This window comes from Lithobates pipiens, unplaced genomic scaffold, assembly GCF_037356315.1.
Source record: "Lithobates pipiens isolate NorthernLeopardFrog02 unplaced genomic scaffold, aLitPip1_a1.2 Scaffold_8, whole genome shotgun sequence".
NCBI lineage: Eukaryota > Metazoa > Chordata > Amphibia > Anura > Ranidae > Lithobates > Lithobates pipiens.
Window position 1 is genome coordinate 11,300,095 of NW_027507903.1, and position 16,846 is coordinate 11,316,940.

At 49.5% G+C, this 16,846-nt stretch overlaps 1 protein-coding gene across 2 annotated transcripts in view; it reads left to right on the top strand.

The window, feature by feature from the left end:
- The first annotated feature begins 3,561 nt into the window (after positions 1–3,561).
- LOC143962950 (immunoglobulin superfamily DCC subclass member 4-like) overlaps positions 3,562–16,846 on the top strand; it is a 194,489-nt gene continuing 181,204 nt past the window's right edge. Inside the window, exon 1 of one of the 2 annotated variants that reach the window (XM_077472461.1) lies at positions 3,562–3,833. In XM_077472461.1, the coding sequence (XP_077328587.1) occupies positions 3,764–3,833 (70 nt within the window). In that variant the 5' untranslated portion in view covers positions 3,562–3,763. The remainder of the gene's footprint in view (positions 3,834–16,846) is intronic. The other variant, XM_077472460.1, reaches the window with a different exon arrangement.

Genomic DNA, 16,846 nt, shown 5'->3' on the forward strand with positions numbered 1-16,846 from the left:
CATGTCCCCCCCCATCCTCTCTCTCACGTGTCCCCCATCCTCTCTCTCACATGTCCCCCCCATCCTCTCTCTCACATCTCCCCCCATCCTCTCTCTCACATGTCCCCCCCATCCTCTCTCTCACATGTCCCCCCCATCCTCTCTCACACATGTCCCCCCATCCTCTCTCTCACGTGTCCCCCCCATCCTCTCTGACAATTGCCCCCCATCCTCTCTCTCACATGTCTCCCCCATCCTCTCTGACACGTCCCCCCATCTTCTCTCTCACATGCCCCCCCATCCTCTCTCTCACATCTCCCCCCCCCCCATCCTCTCTCACACATGTTCCCCATCCTCTCTCACACATTTGCCCCCCATCCTCTCTCACACATTTCCCCCCTATCCTCTCTCACACATATCCCCCCATCCATCCTCTCTCACACATGTCCCCGCCATCCTCTCTCACACATGTCCCCCCATCCTCTCTCATATGTCCCCCCCATCCTCTCTCACACATGTCCCCCCCATCCTCTCTCATATCTCCCCCATCCTCTCTCATATGTCCCCCCATCCTCTCTCTCACATGTCCCCCCATCCTCTCTCACATGTACCCCCCATCCTCTCTCTCACATCTCCCCAATCCTCTCTCACTCATACCCCCCATCCTCTCTCTCAAACATGTCCCCCATCCTCTCTCACATGTCCCCCCCATCCTCTCTCACACAAGTCCCCCCCATCCTCTCTCACACATGTCCCCCCTCTCTCACACATGTCCCCCCTCTATAACACATGTCCCCCTATCCTCTCTCACACATGACCCCCCCATCCTCTCTCTCACATCTCCCCTTATCCTCTCTCACACATGCCCCCCTATCATCTCTCACACATGTCCCCCCAATCCTCTCTCTCACATGTCCCTCCATCCTCTCTCTCACATGTCCCCCCATCCTCTCTCACATGTACCCCCCATCCTCTCTCTCACATCTCCCCCTATCCTCTCTCACACATGTCCCCCCATCTTCTCTCTCACATGTCCCCCATCCTCTCTCACACATGTCCCCCCCATCCTCTCTCTCACATCTCCCCTTATCCTCTCTCACACATGCCCCTCCATCCTCTCTCACACATGTCCCCCCACCCTGTCTCTCACATGTCCCCCCCATCCTCTCTCTCACATGTCCCCCCATCCTCTCTCTCACATGTCCCCCCCCCATCCTCTCTCTCACATGTCCCCCCCATCCTCTCTCACACATATCCCCCAATCCTCTCTCACTCATACCCCCCCACCCTCTCTCTCACACATGTCCCCCCATCCTCTCTCACATATCCCCCCATCCTCTCTCTCACATGTCGCCCCCCCCATTCTCTCTCTCACACATGTCCCCCCATCCTCTCTCTCACATCTCCCCCATCCTCTCATGCACATGTCCCCCCCATCCTCTCTCTCACATGTCCTCCCCATACTCTCTCACATATGTCCCCCCATACTCTCTCACACATTTCCCCCCCATCCTCTCTCACACATGTCCCCCATCCTCTCTCACACATGTCCCCCCATCCTCTCTCACACATGTCCCCCCATCCTCTCTCACATGTCCCCCCATCCTCTCTCACACATGTCCCCCCATCCTCTCTCACATGTCCTCCCATCCTCTCTCACACATGTCCCCCCCATCCTCTCTCACATGTCCTCCATCCTCTCTCACACATGTCCCCCCCATCCTCTCTCCACATGTCCCCCTATCCTCTCTCTCACGTCCCCCCCATCCTCTCTCTCACATGTCCCCCCATCCTCTCTCACACATGTCCCCCCATCCTCTCTCTCACATCTCCCCCATCCTCTCTCTCACATCTCCCCCTATCCTCTCTCTCACATGTTCCCCCATCCTCTCTCATACATGTCCCCCCATCCTCTCTCACATGTACCCCCCATCCTCTCTCTCACATCTCCCCCATCCTCTCTCATATGTCCCCCCATCCTCTCCCACACATGTCCCCCCCATCCTCTCTCACGTCTCCCCCATCCTCTCTCATATGTCCCCCCATCCTCTCTCACATGTACCCCCCATCCTCTCTCTCACATGTCCCCCAATCCTCTCTCACTCATACCCCCCATCTTCTCTCTCACACATGTCCCCCCATCCTCTCTCACATATCCCCCCATCCTCTCTCACATGTCGCCCCCCCATTCTCTCTCTCACTTGTCCCCCCCCATCCTCTCTCTCACATCTCCCCCATCCTCTCTCTCACATCTCCCCCATCCTCTCATGCACATGTCCCCCCCATCCTCTCTCTCACATGTCCTCCCCATCCCCTCTCACATATGTCCCCCCATACTCTCTCACACATATGTCCCCCATACTCTCTCACACATGTCCCCCCCATCCTCTCACACATGTCCTCCCATCCTCTCTCACATGTCCCCCCCATCCTCTCTCCCACATGTCCCCCCATCCTCTCTCTCACATGTCCCCCATCCTCTCTCACACATGTCCCCCCATCCTCTCTCTCACATCTCCCCCATCCTCTCTCTCACATGTCCCCCCATCCTCTCTCACACATGTCCCCCCCATCCTCTCTCACACATGTCCCCCCCCATCCTCTCTCACAGATGTCCCCCCCATCCTCTCTCACACATGTCCCCCCATCCTCTCTCACACATGTCCCCCCCATCCTCTCTCTCGCATGTCCGCCCCATCTTCTCTGACACATGTCCCCCCCATCCTCTCTCTCACATGTCCCCCCATCCTCTCTCTCACATGTCCCCCCCATCCTCTCTCTCACATGTCCCCCCATCCTCTCTCACATGTCCCCCCCCATCCTCTCTCTCACGTGTCCCCCATCCTCTCTCTCACATGTCCCCCCCATCCTCTCTCTCACATGTCCCCCCCATCCTCTCTCACACATGTCCCCCCATCCTCTCTCACACATGTCCCCCCATCCTCTCTCTCACATGTCCGCCCCATCCTCTCTGACACATGTCCCCCCCATCCTCTCTCTCACATGTCCCCCCCATCCTCTCTCTCACATGTCCCCCCATCCTCTCTCTCACATCTCCCCCCATCCTCTCTCACATGTCCCCCCCCATCCTCTCTCTCACGTGTCCCCCATCCTCTCTCTCACATGTCCCCCCATCCTCTCTCTCACATCTCCCCCCATCCTCTCTCTCACATGTCCCCCCCATCCTCTCTCTCACATGTCCCCCCCATCCTCTCTCACACATGTCCCCCCATCCTCTCTCTCACGTGTCCCCCCCATCCTCTCTGACAATTGCCCCCCATCCTCTCTCTCACATGTCTCCCCCATCCTCTCTGACACGTCCCCCCATCTTCTCTCTCACATGCCCCCCCATCCTCTCTCTCACATCTCCCCCCCCCCCATCCTCTCTCACACATGTTCCCCATCCTCTCTCACACATTTGCCCCCCATCCTCTCTCACACATGTCCCCCCCATCCCCTCTCACACATGTCCCCCCATCCTCTCTCACACATGTCCCCCCCATCCTCTCTCACACATGTGCCCCCATCCTCTCTCTCACATTTCCCCCCTCCTTTGTTGCTCTCAGACATGGAGATGTCCTCAGACTGGCTCAGTAACCAATAGATGGCAGCAGAAGGACACTCACATCCCAGCTGCCTAAATAAACATAAAGGGGGTTAAAAAAAGGGGAGAGAGGAGAGGAAAAAAAAACTTGTCCAAGATGGCGGCTGAGTGGAGGGCCGGGGAGCCCCTCTCTGCATCCCGGGGCTGGTGAGAGAGGGGTGCAGGGGCTGGGCACACTACATGGCGCTGGGAAGGCTGGCACTGCTGTGGGGATTGCACTGGGCAGGCTGTGTCCTGGTGGTGGCTGCAGGTAAGTGCTGTGATCCGGGGGGGGGGGGGGGCTGTGATCATCTGGGGGGGGGGGCTGCATCTCTGACATGACCCCCTCCCCCTATCCCTATACAATGCCGCACCATCACCCATGCCAGGTCGGATCTCTGCTGCAGATCACATGCGGCTCTGCCAGGGACAGCTGGGTGTAGTAGACTAGCACACATTCCCTGAATCCCCCCCCCCCCCCCCAATCCATCCCAAAAAATAACTCACCCAGACCCCCGACATGCTAAAGGGAATATCTATCTATCGATACCCCCATCTGTCTGGTGCTGATTGATGACAGATTTGTAGTGACAGGCTGATTGATCAATCCTATTGACAGTTTATACCATTCTGCTGCGCTGATTATTTATAGATGTATCGATAATGTGACACAGGGACCGATCAGGGCAGACATGGTTGGCTTGGCCGGGATTGGATTTAGATGGATGGAAGATTATTTGTTTATTTGTTTATTTAGATCGGATTTGTTTGTCTTTATACTTGTGATGGTTTTTTATCTGTCAGATCCCAATGTGTAGAAAATCAGCGGAGACAAAGAGATAGAAGGGTCTTCCTTCTGATACATTGTGTCATTTTATTCCACTATGGAATATTTGTATCATTTTATTCTTCCACCACTTTGTATTCATTGTATCATTTTATTCTTTTTCTTCAATCTTTTTATAAGAATTGTGTTTGCAGCTTTCCTCTTCATCACTTTGTATTCATTGTATTATTTTATTCTACCTTTTCTATCACTTTGTATTCATTGTATTATTTTATTCTACCTTTTCTATCACTTTTGTATTAATTGTATCATTTTATTCTACCTTTTTTTTATCACTTTGTATTCATTGTAATATTTTACTCTCCAATCTTTAGAGGGATTTTGTTGTTGCTTTCCTCTTTAATTTCTGTGTAATAATTGTATTATTTTATTCTACCTCTTTTATCACTTTGTACTCATTTGTATCATTTTCATCCTCTCCGATCACTATATTGATCAGTTATATATCTGCTGATACCTCATACATGCTGGTCATGGAGCATTTTGTCTACAGCAGGCTTTCCCAACTTTTTTTTTACCCCCAGAGAAATCCCTTAAATCATTTTGGGGTCTCAGGGAACCCCCAAATAAAAATGGTTACGTCTACAGGTTACAGTACATTAGTCCCTATTCAGTGCTGCACACAGAAACCTGCATTTCTGCGCTCGCTTATGGAATGTGTAAAAAATGTGCTAAAACTCACAATGTGCTTGCAGTGCAATCAGGGCCGCTGATAAGGCAGTACAGCCAGCCCCCTCCTGTACTGGGCCCTATTAGTTTAAAAGTGGGGCCCAGGCACCTGCTGAGCAGGAGGGCCGGTGTCCTGTCGAGAACTGTCCCCCCATCGGATAGTGACCACCCTATACTGCACAGGCGCAGCGCTTGCGCAGTACGGATGACAAAGGAGACGCCGAAAGTCTCCGAACATGAACAGCCGTTCGTGAGCTCTACAAGGGGCGAACACCGGACCAAAACTGGCTGTCCTGCTTAAACAGTGGTGGCTGGTGCTCCATCGGTCGGGGGGGGGGGGGGGCAGATAGACCTAACCACAGACATCCCCTCTCCCCCCGTCACTCCAGCCCGCCACCCTGCACTACCCCCCTCGTCACTAAAGCCCACCACCACACACCATACCTACACCCTCTCCCCTGGTCGCTGGCTTGCTCGCTTGCCCTCTGGCCTGCCAGGCCCCCTGTCAGCCCTGCACTTACCCCATGCAGATCGTGGCTGAAGACTTCCGCCCTCCGTCTCCCCCATCGCTTCTCCTCCCAGCCAATCGGGTCTTTGGACTCCCGGCCAATCAGGAAGCAGGTCCTGAGACCCCTTTGGCCGGGAGTCCGAAGACCCGATTGGCTGGGAGGAGAAGCGACGGCCAGGACACAGGTGGGAAAAAAGGAGAAACAGGTAGACATTAGTGAATATTAATTCGCTAATATCACACAACTGGGTGGGCTCAGGGCACAGCGATCTGTGCCCCGAGCCCACCCCTTTTTTCTTTTCCAATATTCTTATTTAGAAGATTTTTAACAAGTACCAGATCGGCCGTTTGCATTGTAGTAGGGAGTCATTGTACATTTAACAGATCGGTTATGATTCGGTTACATCACAAAGTATCTTATATTTATGTGAGGATTTGCGAATCATTGTCCTCATTTTAGATGTATATAGTATGGTCAAACCTAAACCGAAAAAAAGGAAGAAAACTTCTAGGTGGTGCGCAGGTGTAGCCATGGGGGGAGGATCCCCCCCCCTTGTTACCATTACTATATGCACCCTACTAGTTTAACCTCCGAATTGACCCAGGGGCCACAAGTGGTCCATGGGCCCTTAGGAGTAAATTCAAGTTGAAAGAAAAGAGAGAGAGAGAATGAAAGATAGAAAGAGAAATAGAGGCTAGAGAATGGGGGTGCACTCTGGCCCTGGAGAGAAGTACTGACCCCACCCTTTTTCTTGAAGGTTTTTGTGCTTCTAAAAAAATAAAAAAATAAAACATTGAAATCCATGCATCTGGCACCCTGCATGTAGATTAGGGTCTGGACGTATGGATTGGGGGGTGGCACCCGTGCTCCCCTAATGAGTGGCTGCCACTGGTCTTAACCACTTTAAGACCAAGCCTCTTTTTTAGATGTGGTGTTTACAAGTTAAAAACTGTTTTTTTTTTTTTGCTAGAAATTTACTAAGAACCCCCAGACATTATACATTTTTTTCTAACATCCTAGAGAATAAAGTAGCGGTCGTTGCAATACTTTCTGTCTCACTGTATTTGCACAGCGATCTTACTTTTTTTTTTTTTTTTAAATACACATTTTTTAATTAAAAAGTAAGACAACAGTAAAGTTAGCCCAATTTTTTTTTTATATTGTGAAAGATAATGTTCTGCCGAGTAAATTGATAACCAACATGTCACGCTTCAAAATTGTGCCCGCTCGTGGAATAGCGACAAACTTTTACCCTTAAAAATCTCCATAGGCGACATTTAAAAAAATTCTACAGGTTGCATGTTTTGCATTACAGAGAAGGTCTAGGAGTAGAATTATTGCTCTCGCTCTACCGATCGCCGCAATACCTCACATGTGTGGTTTGAACACTGTTTTCATATGCCAGCTCTACTCACGTATGCATTTTCTTCTGCACACGAGCTCGGCGGGACGGGGCGCGTTAAAAATTTTTTATTTTTTCTTATTTATTTTACCTTTTACTTTTATTCCTATTAAAAGGAATGTAAACATCCCTTGTCATAGAAAAAAAGCATGACAGGACCTTTTAAATATGAGATCTGGGGGTCAAAACCACCTCACATCTCATATTTACACTAAAATGCAATGGAGACGGGTGGGGGCCATCTTCCCCTCACTCGACTCCATGTCAGCCCAGGGGACAGACGTAATCGCCTCCGCTGCTGCCGACGGCTCCGGTAAGTGGCGGAGGGCACCAAATCGCAGCGGGAAGGGGGGGGGGCCCACTCCCGCCACCGATAAAAGTGATCTTGCGGCGAATTCGCCGCAGAGACCGCTTTTATCTTGTACCGGACCGCCGGCTGAACACAGGGATACCAGGGTTATGGCAGCTAGTTGCTGCTATAACAACGATATCTGTCCCCAAAGTAGGGACGTACATCGGCGTGCGGCGGTCTGGAAGTGGTTTATGCAGACACCGATCCTCTTCTGTCTCCCCTTGCAGCACTGCCAGCTTCTCCTCCTCTCCTTCCCTCATTGCAAGTAGATTGGATCTAGCACATGCTCCCCTTCCATCTGCCGTCTGGGCCCACCTGTGTGCCCCTTCTCTCCTCATCCGCTGGCAGCTGCTGTGAGCACAGAGGGAGATGTAATTTATTAGCCCCTTCTTTTCCTGAATGAACACATGGAGCGATCGGTACCAATCACTCCTGTGTCCAGTCATCACTGAAGCATAGTAAACTGTTTGCTTTGCTCCAGTTTGTAAATGAGCAAGAAGCCTCAGAGGACTTCCTATTCATTTATCTGTGCAGCTGAGGCTGTGGAGAAAGGGACTGATAAATCTATGTCCTCAGTCACTTTCGGCCAGAGGGGAGGGGGGCCTTTTTTAGGTAGGCAGATAAAAATGGTTCTGTCTACAGGTTACAGTACTTTATGTCCCATTCAGGGACCGCAAGCAGAAACCTGTGTTTCTGCGCTTGTTTGTGGAATGTGCTAAAACACACAGTGTGCTTGCAGTGCAACCAGGGCTGCTGATAAGGCAGTACAGCCAGCCCCCTCCTGTACTGGGCCCGGGCCCCACCAGTTCAAAAGTGGGGGCCAGGCACCTGCTGATGCTAATACAGACACCGATCCTCTTCTGTCTTCTCCTACAGCCCTACCAGCTTCTCCTTCTCTCCCTCCCTCTGGCAGCATTGCAAGGAGATTGGTTCTAGCACATGAACCCCTTCCACCCGCCGTCTGGCTGTAGAGAAAGAGACTGGTAAATCTATCCTCAACCGGCCTGGAGATGAAATAGTCCTGTAACATTCACAGAACGAATGTACATGCATATATTTTGCAGGACAAATCGCTCTGCAAATGTATTATAAATGCAATACAAAGTCGGATGACTCCCAACCACCGGCACAAATAATGTGGTGGGTTGGGGGTTCTCAGCAAAGCAATTGTCTACTTGCTAGCTGCAATGTCAGGCAGTCAAGGGGGGGGGGAGCCCTTTCTGACATCAAAGCTAGTGTTACAGGGCACCTAGAAAGATGGAACAAAATAATACATGTACTTTGTCCCATCTGGAACTTATTAATGCAAGATCCCAGGCCTCCTTCTGTCTAATGAGAACCTCCAGGGCCAGAGATATATGACATCATTCTGTATTAGTTGGTTGTAATGAATAATGGGTGCAAAGATGGTGAAAGTCATTGGGTGCCAGACACTTCTTGAATGCAAAAAGTTTATTTCTCTTAACAATTTTTTTTTGGGGGGGAAAGAGGGTTAGGGCAAGGACACCCTTAGGTATTCTGAAGTTCAATTGGCAGACTCAGAGACTTCAACAGGTAGACAGCCATGCAATAGCAGGAAAAAACTCTGGATAGCCGCACACCGGAAAAAGACTTAAAATTCTGTGTTTTTATTAAAAGTCGAGGGTCACATCACATCAAATAATCCACAGCAAAGGAAAAGGGTACAAAAATGCTGACGCGTTTACTCATAGCTCAGGTAGACAGCCATGCACGGAAAAGCATCCAGCAAAATGACACATCTGCAAGTGCAGGAATGCTGTCTCCTATGGCAACAGTCTTTAACACTTCCTAACTTGAAGTTTAAAGAGGAAGTAATCCCTGATGAGTTTACTTCCTCTTTTTTTCCCTGCAAAGGTAAAGCATAATGGACTACTATGCATCGCATAGTAGCCCATTATGTGTCACTTACCTGACACAGGAGCCAGCGAAGTCGCCGCTGTCCCCTGTAGTCTGCCGCATCCATCTTGCTGGTGGCGTCTCGCAGCTCCGCCGCTGTCATTCGGCGAAGCCGCGATGACGTCACTCCCGCGCATGCGCACAGGAGTCGACAAATGCGGCAGCTCCATTTTTGGAACTATCGCGTTCAGTGCGCCTGCGCGCCGCTGTCTATGGCGCATGCGCCGTAGACAGTGGTGCCCGTTTTCGGGCAAATATCTCCTAAACCATATAGGTTTAGGAGATATTGCTTGGACCTACAGGTAAGCCTTAATCTAGGCTTACCTGTAGGTCAAAGTGGTTTGTAAGGGTTTACAACCACTTTAACAGTTCCTTTATCTTCCACTACAATCTCTTCTTGTAGTCCTTCAGCCCACTGAGCTACCGGTCTCTCATTAGACCCTCGTATTCACTGCCACTGAATCCCTTGAGCTCCTTCAATCTTCACTGTAGTATCTTCCTCAAGCGCCGCCCCCTCTTCTGTGCTGGGTCCCTAGCTTGGCACTCCAGCTGCTTCTCAAGCTTCACCCCAATGGCCTGCTCAGTCCCTGGCTTGACACACAAAGTTTCCTTGTCACCTCCGCTGGCCGGGTCCCTGACTTGATCACCGTCTGAAGTTTCCCGATTCTCCACTGTGCCCGTTCGGTGAGAATTCTGCTCCGGTACTTCGGCTACTCACTGTGGTCCCTGGTAATAAGGTGTTTGGTCCCTTACTTGGGACAGCTTCCCCTCTACCTCCGACCACGACAGGTTCTCCGGGCCGGCAGAACCGTCACTTCTGGTTGGACTGCAAAGCCACAATCCCTACCCTACGCTGCTCTCTTGCTTCTGGATAGGCCCTCAGACAGCCTAGCAGCCAGATGTGCCCGGTATAGGCCCAATCTCTGGCCTATCAGCCCCGGGCAATACAACACATGTCCACCCAGACAGCCGTCCAGGTGGCACAGAACCCCGATCACCTGACTCCACCCAAATATATAGGTTCTCCCAGCAGGACAAGGGATCCAAGAAAACCCCTACCCATTGGCTGAGATACCCCATATACCCATAACCTGACCTTGCGTTGCCTTTCTCGTATTTAGCACCATTAATTACTCGGCCACCTAGTGGTAGAAGAGAAAAGTGCAACAAGGTCAAACTTGAGGCTAAATCAATAGATCTCTAACAATTGACCAGGATAATTTTTCCTGGCAAGTAAATTTGTGAGGAGCAACTCTGCCTAAACTCCAGGGTTCTACACAAGCAAAGTGATACTTCTTCTTTAAAGTGGAACTTTAGTGCATAAATTAAGTCCTGCTAGATGACTTCAGGCCCGCCCCTTTTGCAGGTATATCTATGTAAAACATTAAAAATAAGTGCCTATACTCCAGTAACACAGTGTCTCATCCTGCTCTGCACATGCTTAGTTTTCTTCTTTTTAGAACTGTGCTGAAAATCAGAGCCACTAGAGGCCGATCTGCTAACAGCCTGAAGATTCACTGCTGCTCAGGGGCTCTGGGCTTCAGAAAAATTTGCTGCATCCAGCAAGAAGAAACAGGGGTGATGCTGGAGGCAATTTACGGCACACACTAATTTTGGCAGCATAACTATTAATGTGGAATGGATGTTCCTTGCTAAAGAACATTATTTTTATCAAATTGTTGTGTGTAAAGTGCCGCTTTAAGGCTCGGTTCACACTGCTGCGATGGCAAAGTCGTACTTTGCCCTCCAACTTGGATGCTATTTAGGAGCCTCTACAAAGGCTGAGATCGCACCCAACTCAGACCAAAATAGTGCAGGAACCTTTTTCTAAAGTCGGAGCGACTTCTGTAGCGTCAGTTACGACGGCTCTCATAGGGAAACATTGAAATTGGCATGACAAATGAGACTTGGGGTCTCACAAGTTGGATCCCATGTCGCAGCAGTGTGAACCGAGTCTAAAACGCACTGGAACATGGAAAAAAGTAGTGCGAGCTCCACTTTTTTCAGAACGCACTGCATCAAACTGCATGCCACTGATGTACCATGCAATTTGGTGCCAACAAATGTGTGCTGCATTTGCAAGATGCGTTAGGGTGCCCTTAACAATTCATTGGCACCCGCAAGGGTGTTGCAAGGGCATTTTGTTTATCTGCGGCGCAGGAAAGTCACGCCTTTCCAGCGCCGTGTTTTGGTGCGATTCGCCCCAAGAGGGCCATTTTGTAGCCACAATGCACCTGTATAGGGATTAGGAAAGATTGCTGAGTCATCACTTTTTTATTCTCCTGTATATCTGCGTGTAGATTTGTATTATCTTGCAGAGGGTCATACGATTTACAATCATAGTGTGTGTGTGTGTGTGTGTGTGCTCATCTGCAGATTGGATACATCCGTATACATTTGTTCAGGAGAGTAAAACAAATTACAGATTTTCTCATCGCTGAAGTGTAATGGAAAAGATCCTTTGGATCATTTCCCTCCTCATGTGACATTCACTGGCGTTGTCATGCTCTAGGAACCCGTGGCTTGGCGGCCCCATGTGACTCTTGAATGATTGTGGTGGCCCCTCTGCGTCTCAAAAAAGGAATGAACAGTCTTCATTGTCCTTAAAGCAGAACTAATCTGTATCTGAGCACCGCAAGCTGAAAATGCTATTTCATTCATTTTTAATATTTAAAACCAACTCCCCCACCCCCCCTCCCCCATCCATCCATGTCTCCATGCTTTATTTTGCTGAGAAATCTATTTGAAACAGCCCCCCCCCCCCCCCCCCCCAGCTTGCTGGCTGCAGCCATTTTGAGGAAGAGCAGAGGGTTCATGTAACATTTACTTTCTGGAATCCACCTGCCGTTAGCTCAGGCATGCAGGCAGCAGGGTGTGCTTAGCTGAGAAAGCCCCTCCTCCCATGAAGATTCCTGGGATGTATGACATGACCCTCCTCCCCTGGGATGTATGACATGACATGGACATTTTATAGATAGGCAACTCCTATCCTCATATTGATTAGTGGTCTCAAATTAATAATAACTACTGCAGTAGGGAACAGACACAAGAGATACACTCCACATCTTTCCAAATAACTGTTCTGCTTTATTCTGATGCAATTGAAGGTTTTTATACACATGATTACGTAGGTATCACATTAATATTACAGTTGCATGTTTATGGTAACAAGGGGCGTAACATAGGCAGGCTAATTCTAATCAGGACTCGAAAGAATGCAAAACATGTACTGAAAACATTATTAGTGCCGTGTGCACAGTGAGGGCAATATATACAAATTAGAATACAATTATATACAGAATTTACAAATTTCCTTTACAGACATCCCTCCTAGATTGAAAGCTCTAACGAGCGGGGCCCTCTGATTCCCCCTATATGGAATTGTATTGTATTGAATTGTAATGTAATGTCTGCCCTAATGTTGTAAAGCGCTGCGTAAACTGTCGGCGCTATATAAATCCTGTATAATAATAATAATTTTGGCTGAGGCCAGAAACCAGAAAGACCCTGAAGAAATGTTAAAAAAAAAAAAAAAACATAAAACAATTAAATTTAACCCCTTTACGCCTAATGCCCCATACACACGATCGGAAATTCTGACGGAAAAAGTCAGATCGGATTATGTTGTTGGAAAATTCGATCGTGTGTGGGCTCTATCGGACTTTTTCCGTCAGAAAGTTTGAGAGCTGGATTGAAAATTTTCCGACAACAAAATACGATCTGACTTTTTCCGATCGTGTGTAGAGAATTCCGATGGACAAAGTGCCACCCATAATCAGAATAAATTACGAGACGAAAGCTATTGGCTAATGGCCTCTTTATAGTCCCGTCGTACGTGGTTTACGTCACCTCGTTCTGAACGATCGGATTTTCCGACAACTTTGTCTGACTGTGTGTATGCAACCCATGTTTCGGGCAAAATCCCTCGGAAATAATCCGAGGGATTTTGCTGCCAGAATGTCCGACTGTGTGTATGGGGCATAAGGGTAAAACAAATGTAAATGCCTATGCACTATTTTGCAACTTTGACGTTCGTAAAATTGTGTGTATCCAGGATTATACCGTGTTTTTTTCCAGGAAATATTGGGCTTTCTTTTGGTGGTAAATGGTAATGGATATCTCCTGATCTTTTTTTTTCCCAACCGACGCACGCCGATGTACGTCAGGCAGAATGGCATGTGCAGGCATATTGGCGTACAAGTACGTCCAGTTTTAAATGCCGCCCTGCCATCGCGAGCGTGCCGCTGGCAGCGCGCTCGTGTGCCGGTCGGGACCCCCATGAGTCCAGTCGCGGGTCCCGCAGACTCTATCGCCGCGGGCATACCCGCGATCGTCTCACGTGGCGGCTGAACGAGGATATGCCGTTGTAAACAGCATCTCCCCGTTCTGCCTAGCAACAAGTGACGCTGATCTCTGCTCCATGTGATTGGAGCAGAGATCAGTGTTCACTAAAACAAAGCCCAACCCCCCCACAGTTAGTAACACGCCCCTAGGAACACTTAACCCCTACACTGCCACCCGCTGGTTAACCCCTTCACTGCCAGTGTCATTTACACAGGAATCAGTGCATTTGTATAGCAGTGATTGCTGTATAAATGACAATGGTCCCAAAAATGTGTCAAAAATGTCCGATGTGTCCGCCATTATGTCGCAGTCACAATAAAAATCGCAGATCGCCGCCATTAATAGTAAAAAAAAAATTATTAATAAAAATGCCATAAAACTATCACCTATTTTGTAAACGCTATAACTTTTGCGCAAACTAATCAATAATCGCTTATTGCGTTTTTTTTACCAAAAATATGTAGAATACATATTGGCCTAAACTGAGGGAAATTTTTTTTTTTTTTTTATATTTTTGGGGGATATTTATTATAGCAAAAAGTAAAAAATAATGCGTTTTTTTCAAAATTGTTGCTCTATTTTTGTTTATAGCGCAAAAAAATTAAAACCGCAGAGGTGATCAAATACCACCAAAAGAAAGCTCTATTTGTGGGGAAAAAAAGGACGGAAATTTTGTTTGGGAGCCACGTCGCATGACCGCGCAATTGTCAGTTAAAGCTACGCAGTACCGAATCGCAAAAAGTGCTCTGGTCTTTGGCCAGCTAAATGGTCCGGGGCTTAAAGCGGGAGTCCGCCGGGAGTTCCGCCGTTTTTTTTTTTTAAAAAGCCAGCAGCTACAAATACTGCAGCTGCTGACTTTTAAAATAAGGACACTTACCCGCCCAGCGCGCCCGCGATGTCGGCACCCGAAGCCGATCTCTCGATCGTCTCTCAGGTGCTGCCGCCGCCATCTTGGGTATGGGAATCAGGAAGTGGAGCCTTTCGGCTTCATTTCCCGGTTCCCTACTGCGCATGCGCGAGTCGTGCTGCGCAATAAGCATGGTCCCGCTGCCTCTGGGATCCGTGTGTTTCCCAGCAGGCAGCGGGGCACTTTTAGAAAGGGGCGTAATCTACGCCCCTTTCCGCAGATAGCTATGCCGGAAGTGGGTGCAGATACCTGTACTGTACAGGTACCTGCACCCCCCTCCCCCCTGAAAGGTGCCAATTGTGGCGCCGGAGGGGGGGAGGATTCCAATGAGCGGAAGGTCCACTTTAGGGTGGACCTCCGCTTTAAGTGGTTAAGGCTTGACATGTTTGGTATCAATTTACTCGGCACAACCTCAGCTTTTTAAATTTTACCAAAAATTATGCAATATATTGCATTTATCGGCTCTATAACTAATGCTATCATAAACATTGCGCAAATATCGCGCAACATAAAAAAAAATTGGAATATGTGCGTGTGCGGAGTGGGGAATACGTTGAGTGCTTATGATTGGGAGGGGGGAGGGGCACTATGACGGGGGAGGGGGGTACCCTGTCAGGTACCTAGTACGTGGCCCCATGATTTCTAACAGCAGCCCTGGCTAGCAGCATAAGGATAAAAAAATAGTCCACCTGGATTGAGAGAGTTTAGTTCTGCTTTACCTCATCATACAAGCGCCTCCTGGCGCTTTAAGAGGCTTGGAAAGTGGGGACGGAGTTTATGCTTATGTGACTGCTGTGATTGGCTGTCACGTGATCATAAAGCTCCTGATCGCAAGTTGCGATCGGGAACTTTCAGTTAGCCGCCGGTTACTGTCCCGGCGCAGCTCCATTCATCCAATTCATGCAAATATGAGGCTGCTCGGTGCCAAGGCCCACATGAGAGGCTGCATATTTGTGCACGGCCGGTGCCAACGGGCTAAGAGGCAGGGGCATTGCTAGGTCTACAAAGGATCTGGGGCTAGAGCCCACAGCAGCGAAATAATGAAAGTCATACACTTGGGCAGGCATACACATGTATATAATGTGTGTGTGTGTGTGTGTGTGTGTATGTGTGTGTGTGTGTGTGTGTGTGTGTGTGTGTGTGTGTGTGTGTGTGTGTGTGTGTATATATATATATATATATATATATATATATATATATATATATATATATACTGTATATTACATATATTATCATTACATTGGGATCCCTGGAGATCCCCTTTCTTACATCAGCATTCCCAGAGAGGCCCCTTCTTACATCAGAATCCCCAGAGAGCCTCCCCCACTTACAACAGGGTCCCCAGAGAGCCTCCCCCCTTACATCAGGGTCCCCAGAGAGCCCCCCCCCTTACATCAGGGTCCCTAGAGAGCCCCTTCCTTACATCAGTATTCCCAGAGAGACCCTCCTTACATCAGGGTTTCCAGAGAGCCCCCCCTTATATCAGGGTCCACAGAGAGCCCCTTCTTACATCAGAATCCCCAGACAGCCTCCCCCACTTACATCAGGGTCCCCAGAGGGCCTCCCCCACTTACATTAGGGTCCCCAGAGAGCCCCCCACTTACGTCAGGGTCCCCAGAGAGCCCCCCAATTACATCAGGGTCCCCAGAGAGCCCCCTTCCTTACATCAGTCCCCAGAGAGCCCCCTTCCTTACATAAGGGTCCCCAGAGAGCCCCCCACTTACATCAGGATCCCCAGAGAGCCCCCCATTTACATCAGGATCCCCAGAGAGCCCCCCACTTACCTCAGAGTCCAAAGAGAGCCCCCACTTACATCAGAGTCCAAAGAGAGCCCCCTTCCTTACATCAGTGTCCCCAGAGAGCCCCCTTACTTACATAAGGGTCCAAAGAGAGCCCCCCACTTACATCAGGATCCCCAGAGAGCCCCCCACTTACCTCAGGATCCCCAGAGAGCCCCCCACTTACATCAGGATCCCCAGAGAGCCCCCCACACTTACCTCAGTATCCCCAGACAGCCCCCACTTACATCAGGATCCCCAGAGAGCCCCCCCACTTACCTCAGAGTCCCCAGAGAACCCCTCCTTACCTCAGAGTCCCCAGAAAACCCATTCTTACCTCAGAGTCCACAGAGAGCCCCCCTTGTCTCAGGGTCGCCAGAGAGCCCCCCTTACATCAGGGTCCCCAGAGAGCCTCCCCCACTTACCTCAGATTCCCCAGAGAACCCCTCCTTACCTCAGAGTCCACAGAGAGCCCCCCTTGCCTCAGGGTCCCCAGAGAGCCTCCCCCTTACATCAGGGTCCCCAGAGAAACCCCTTTACAGCAGGGTCCCCAGAGAGC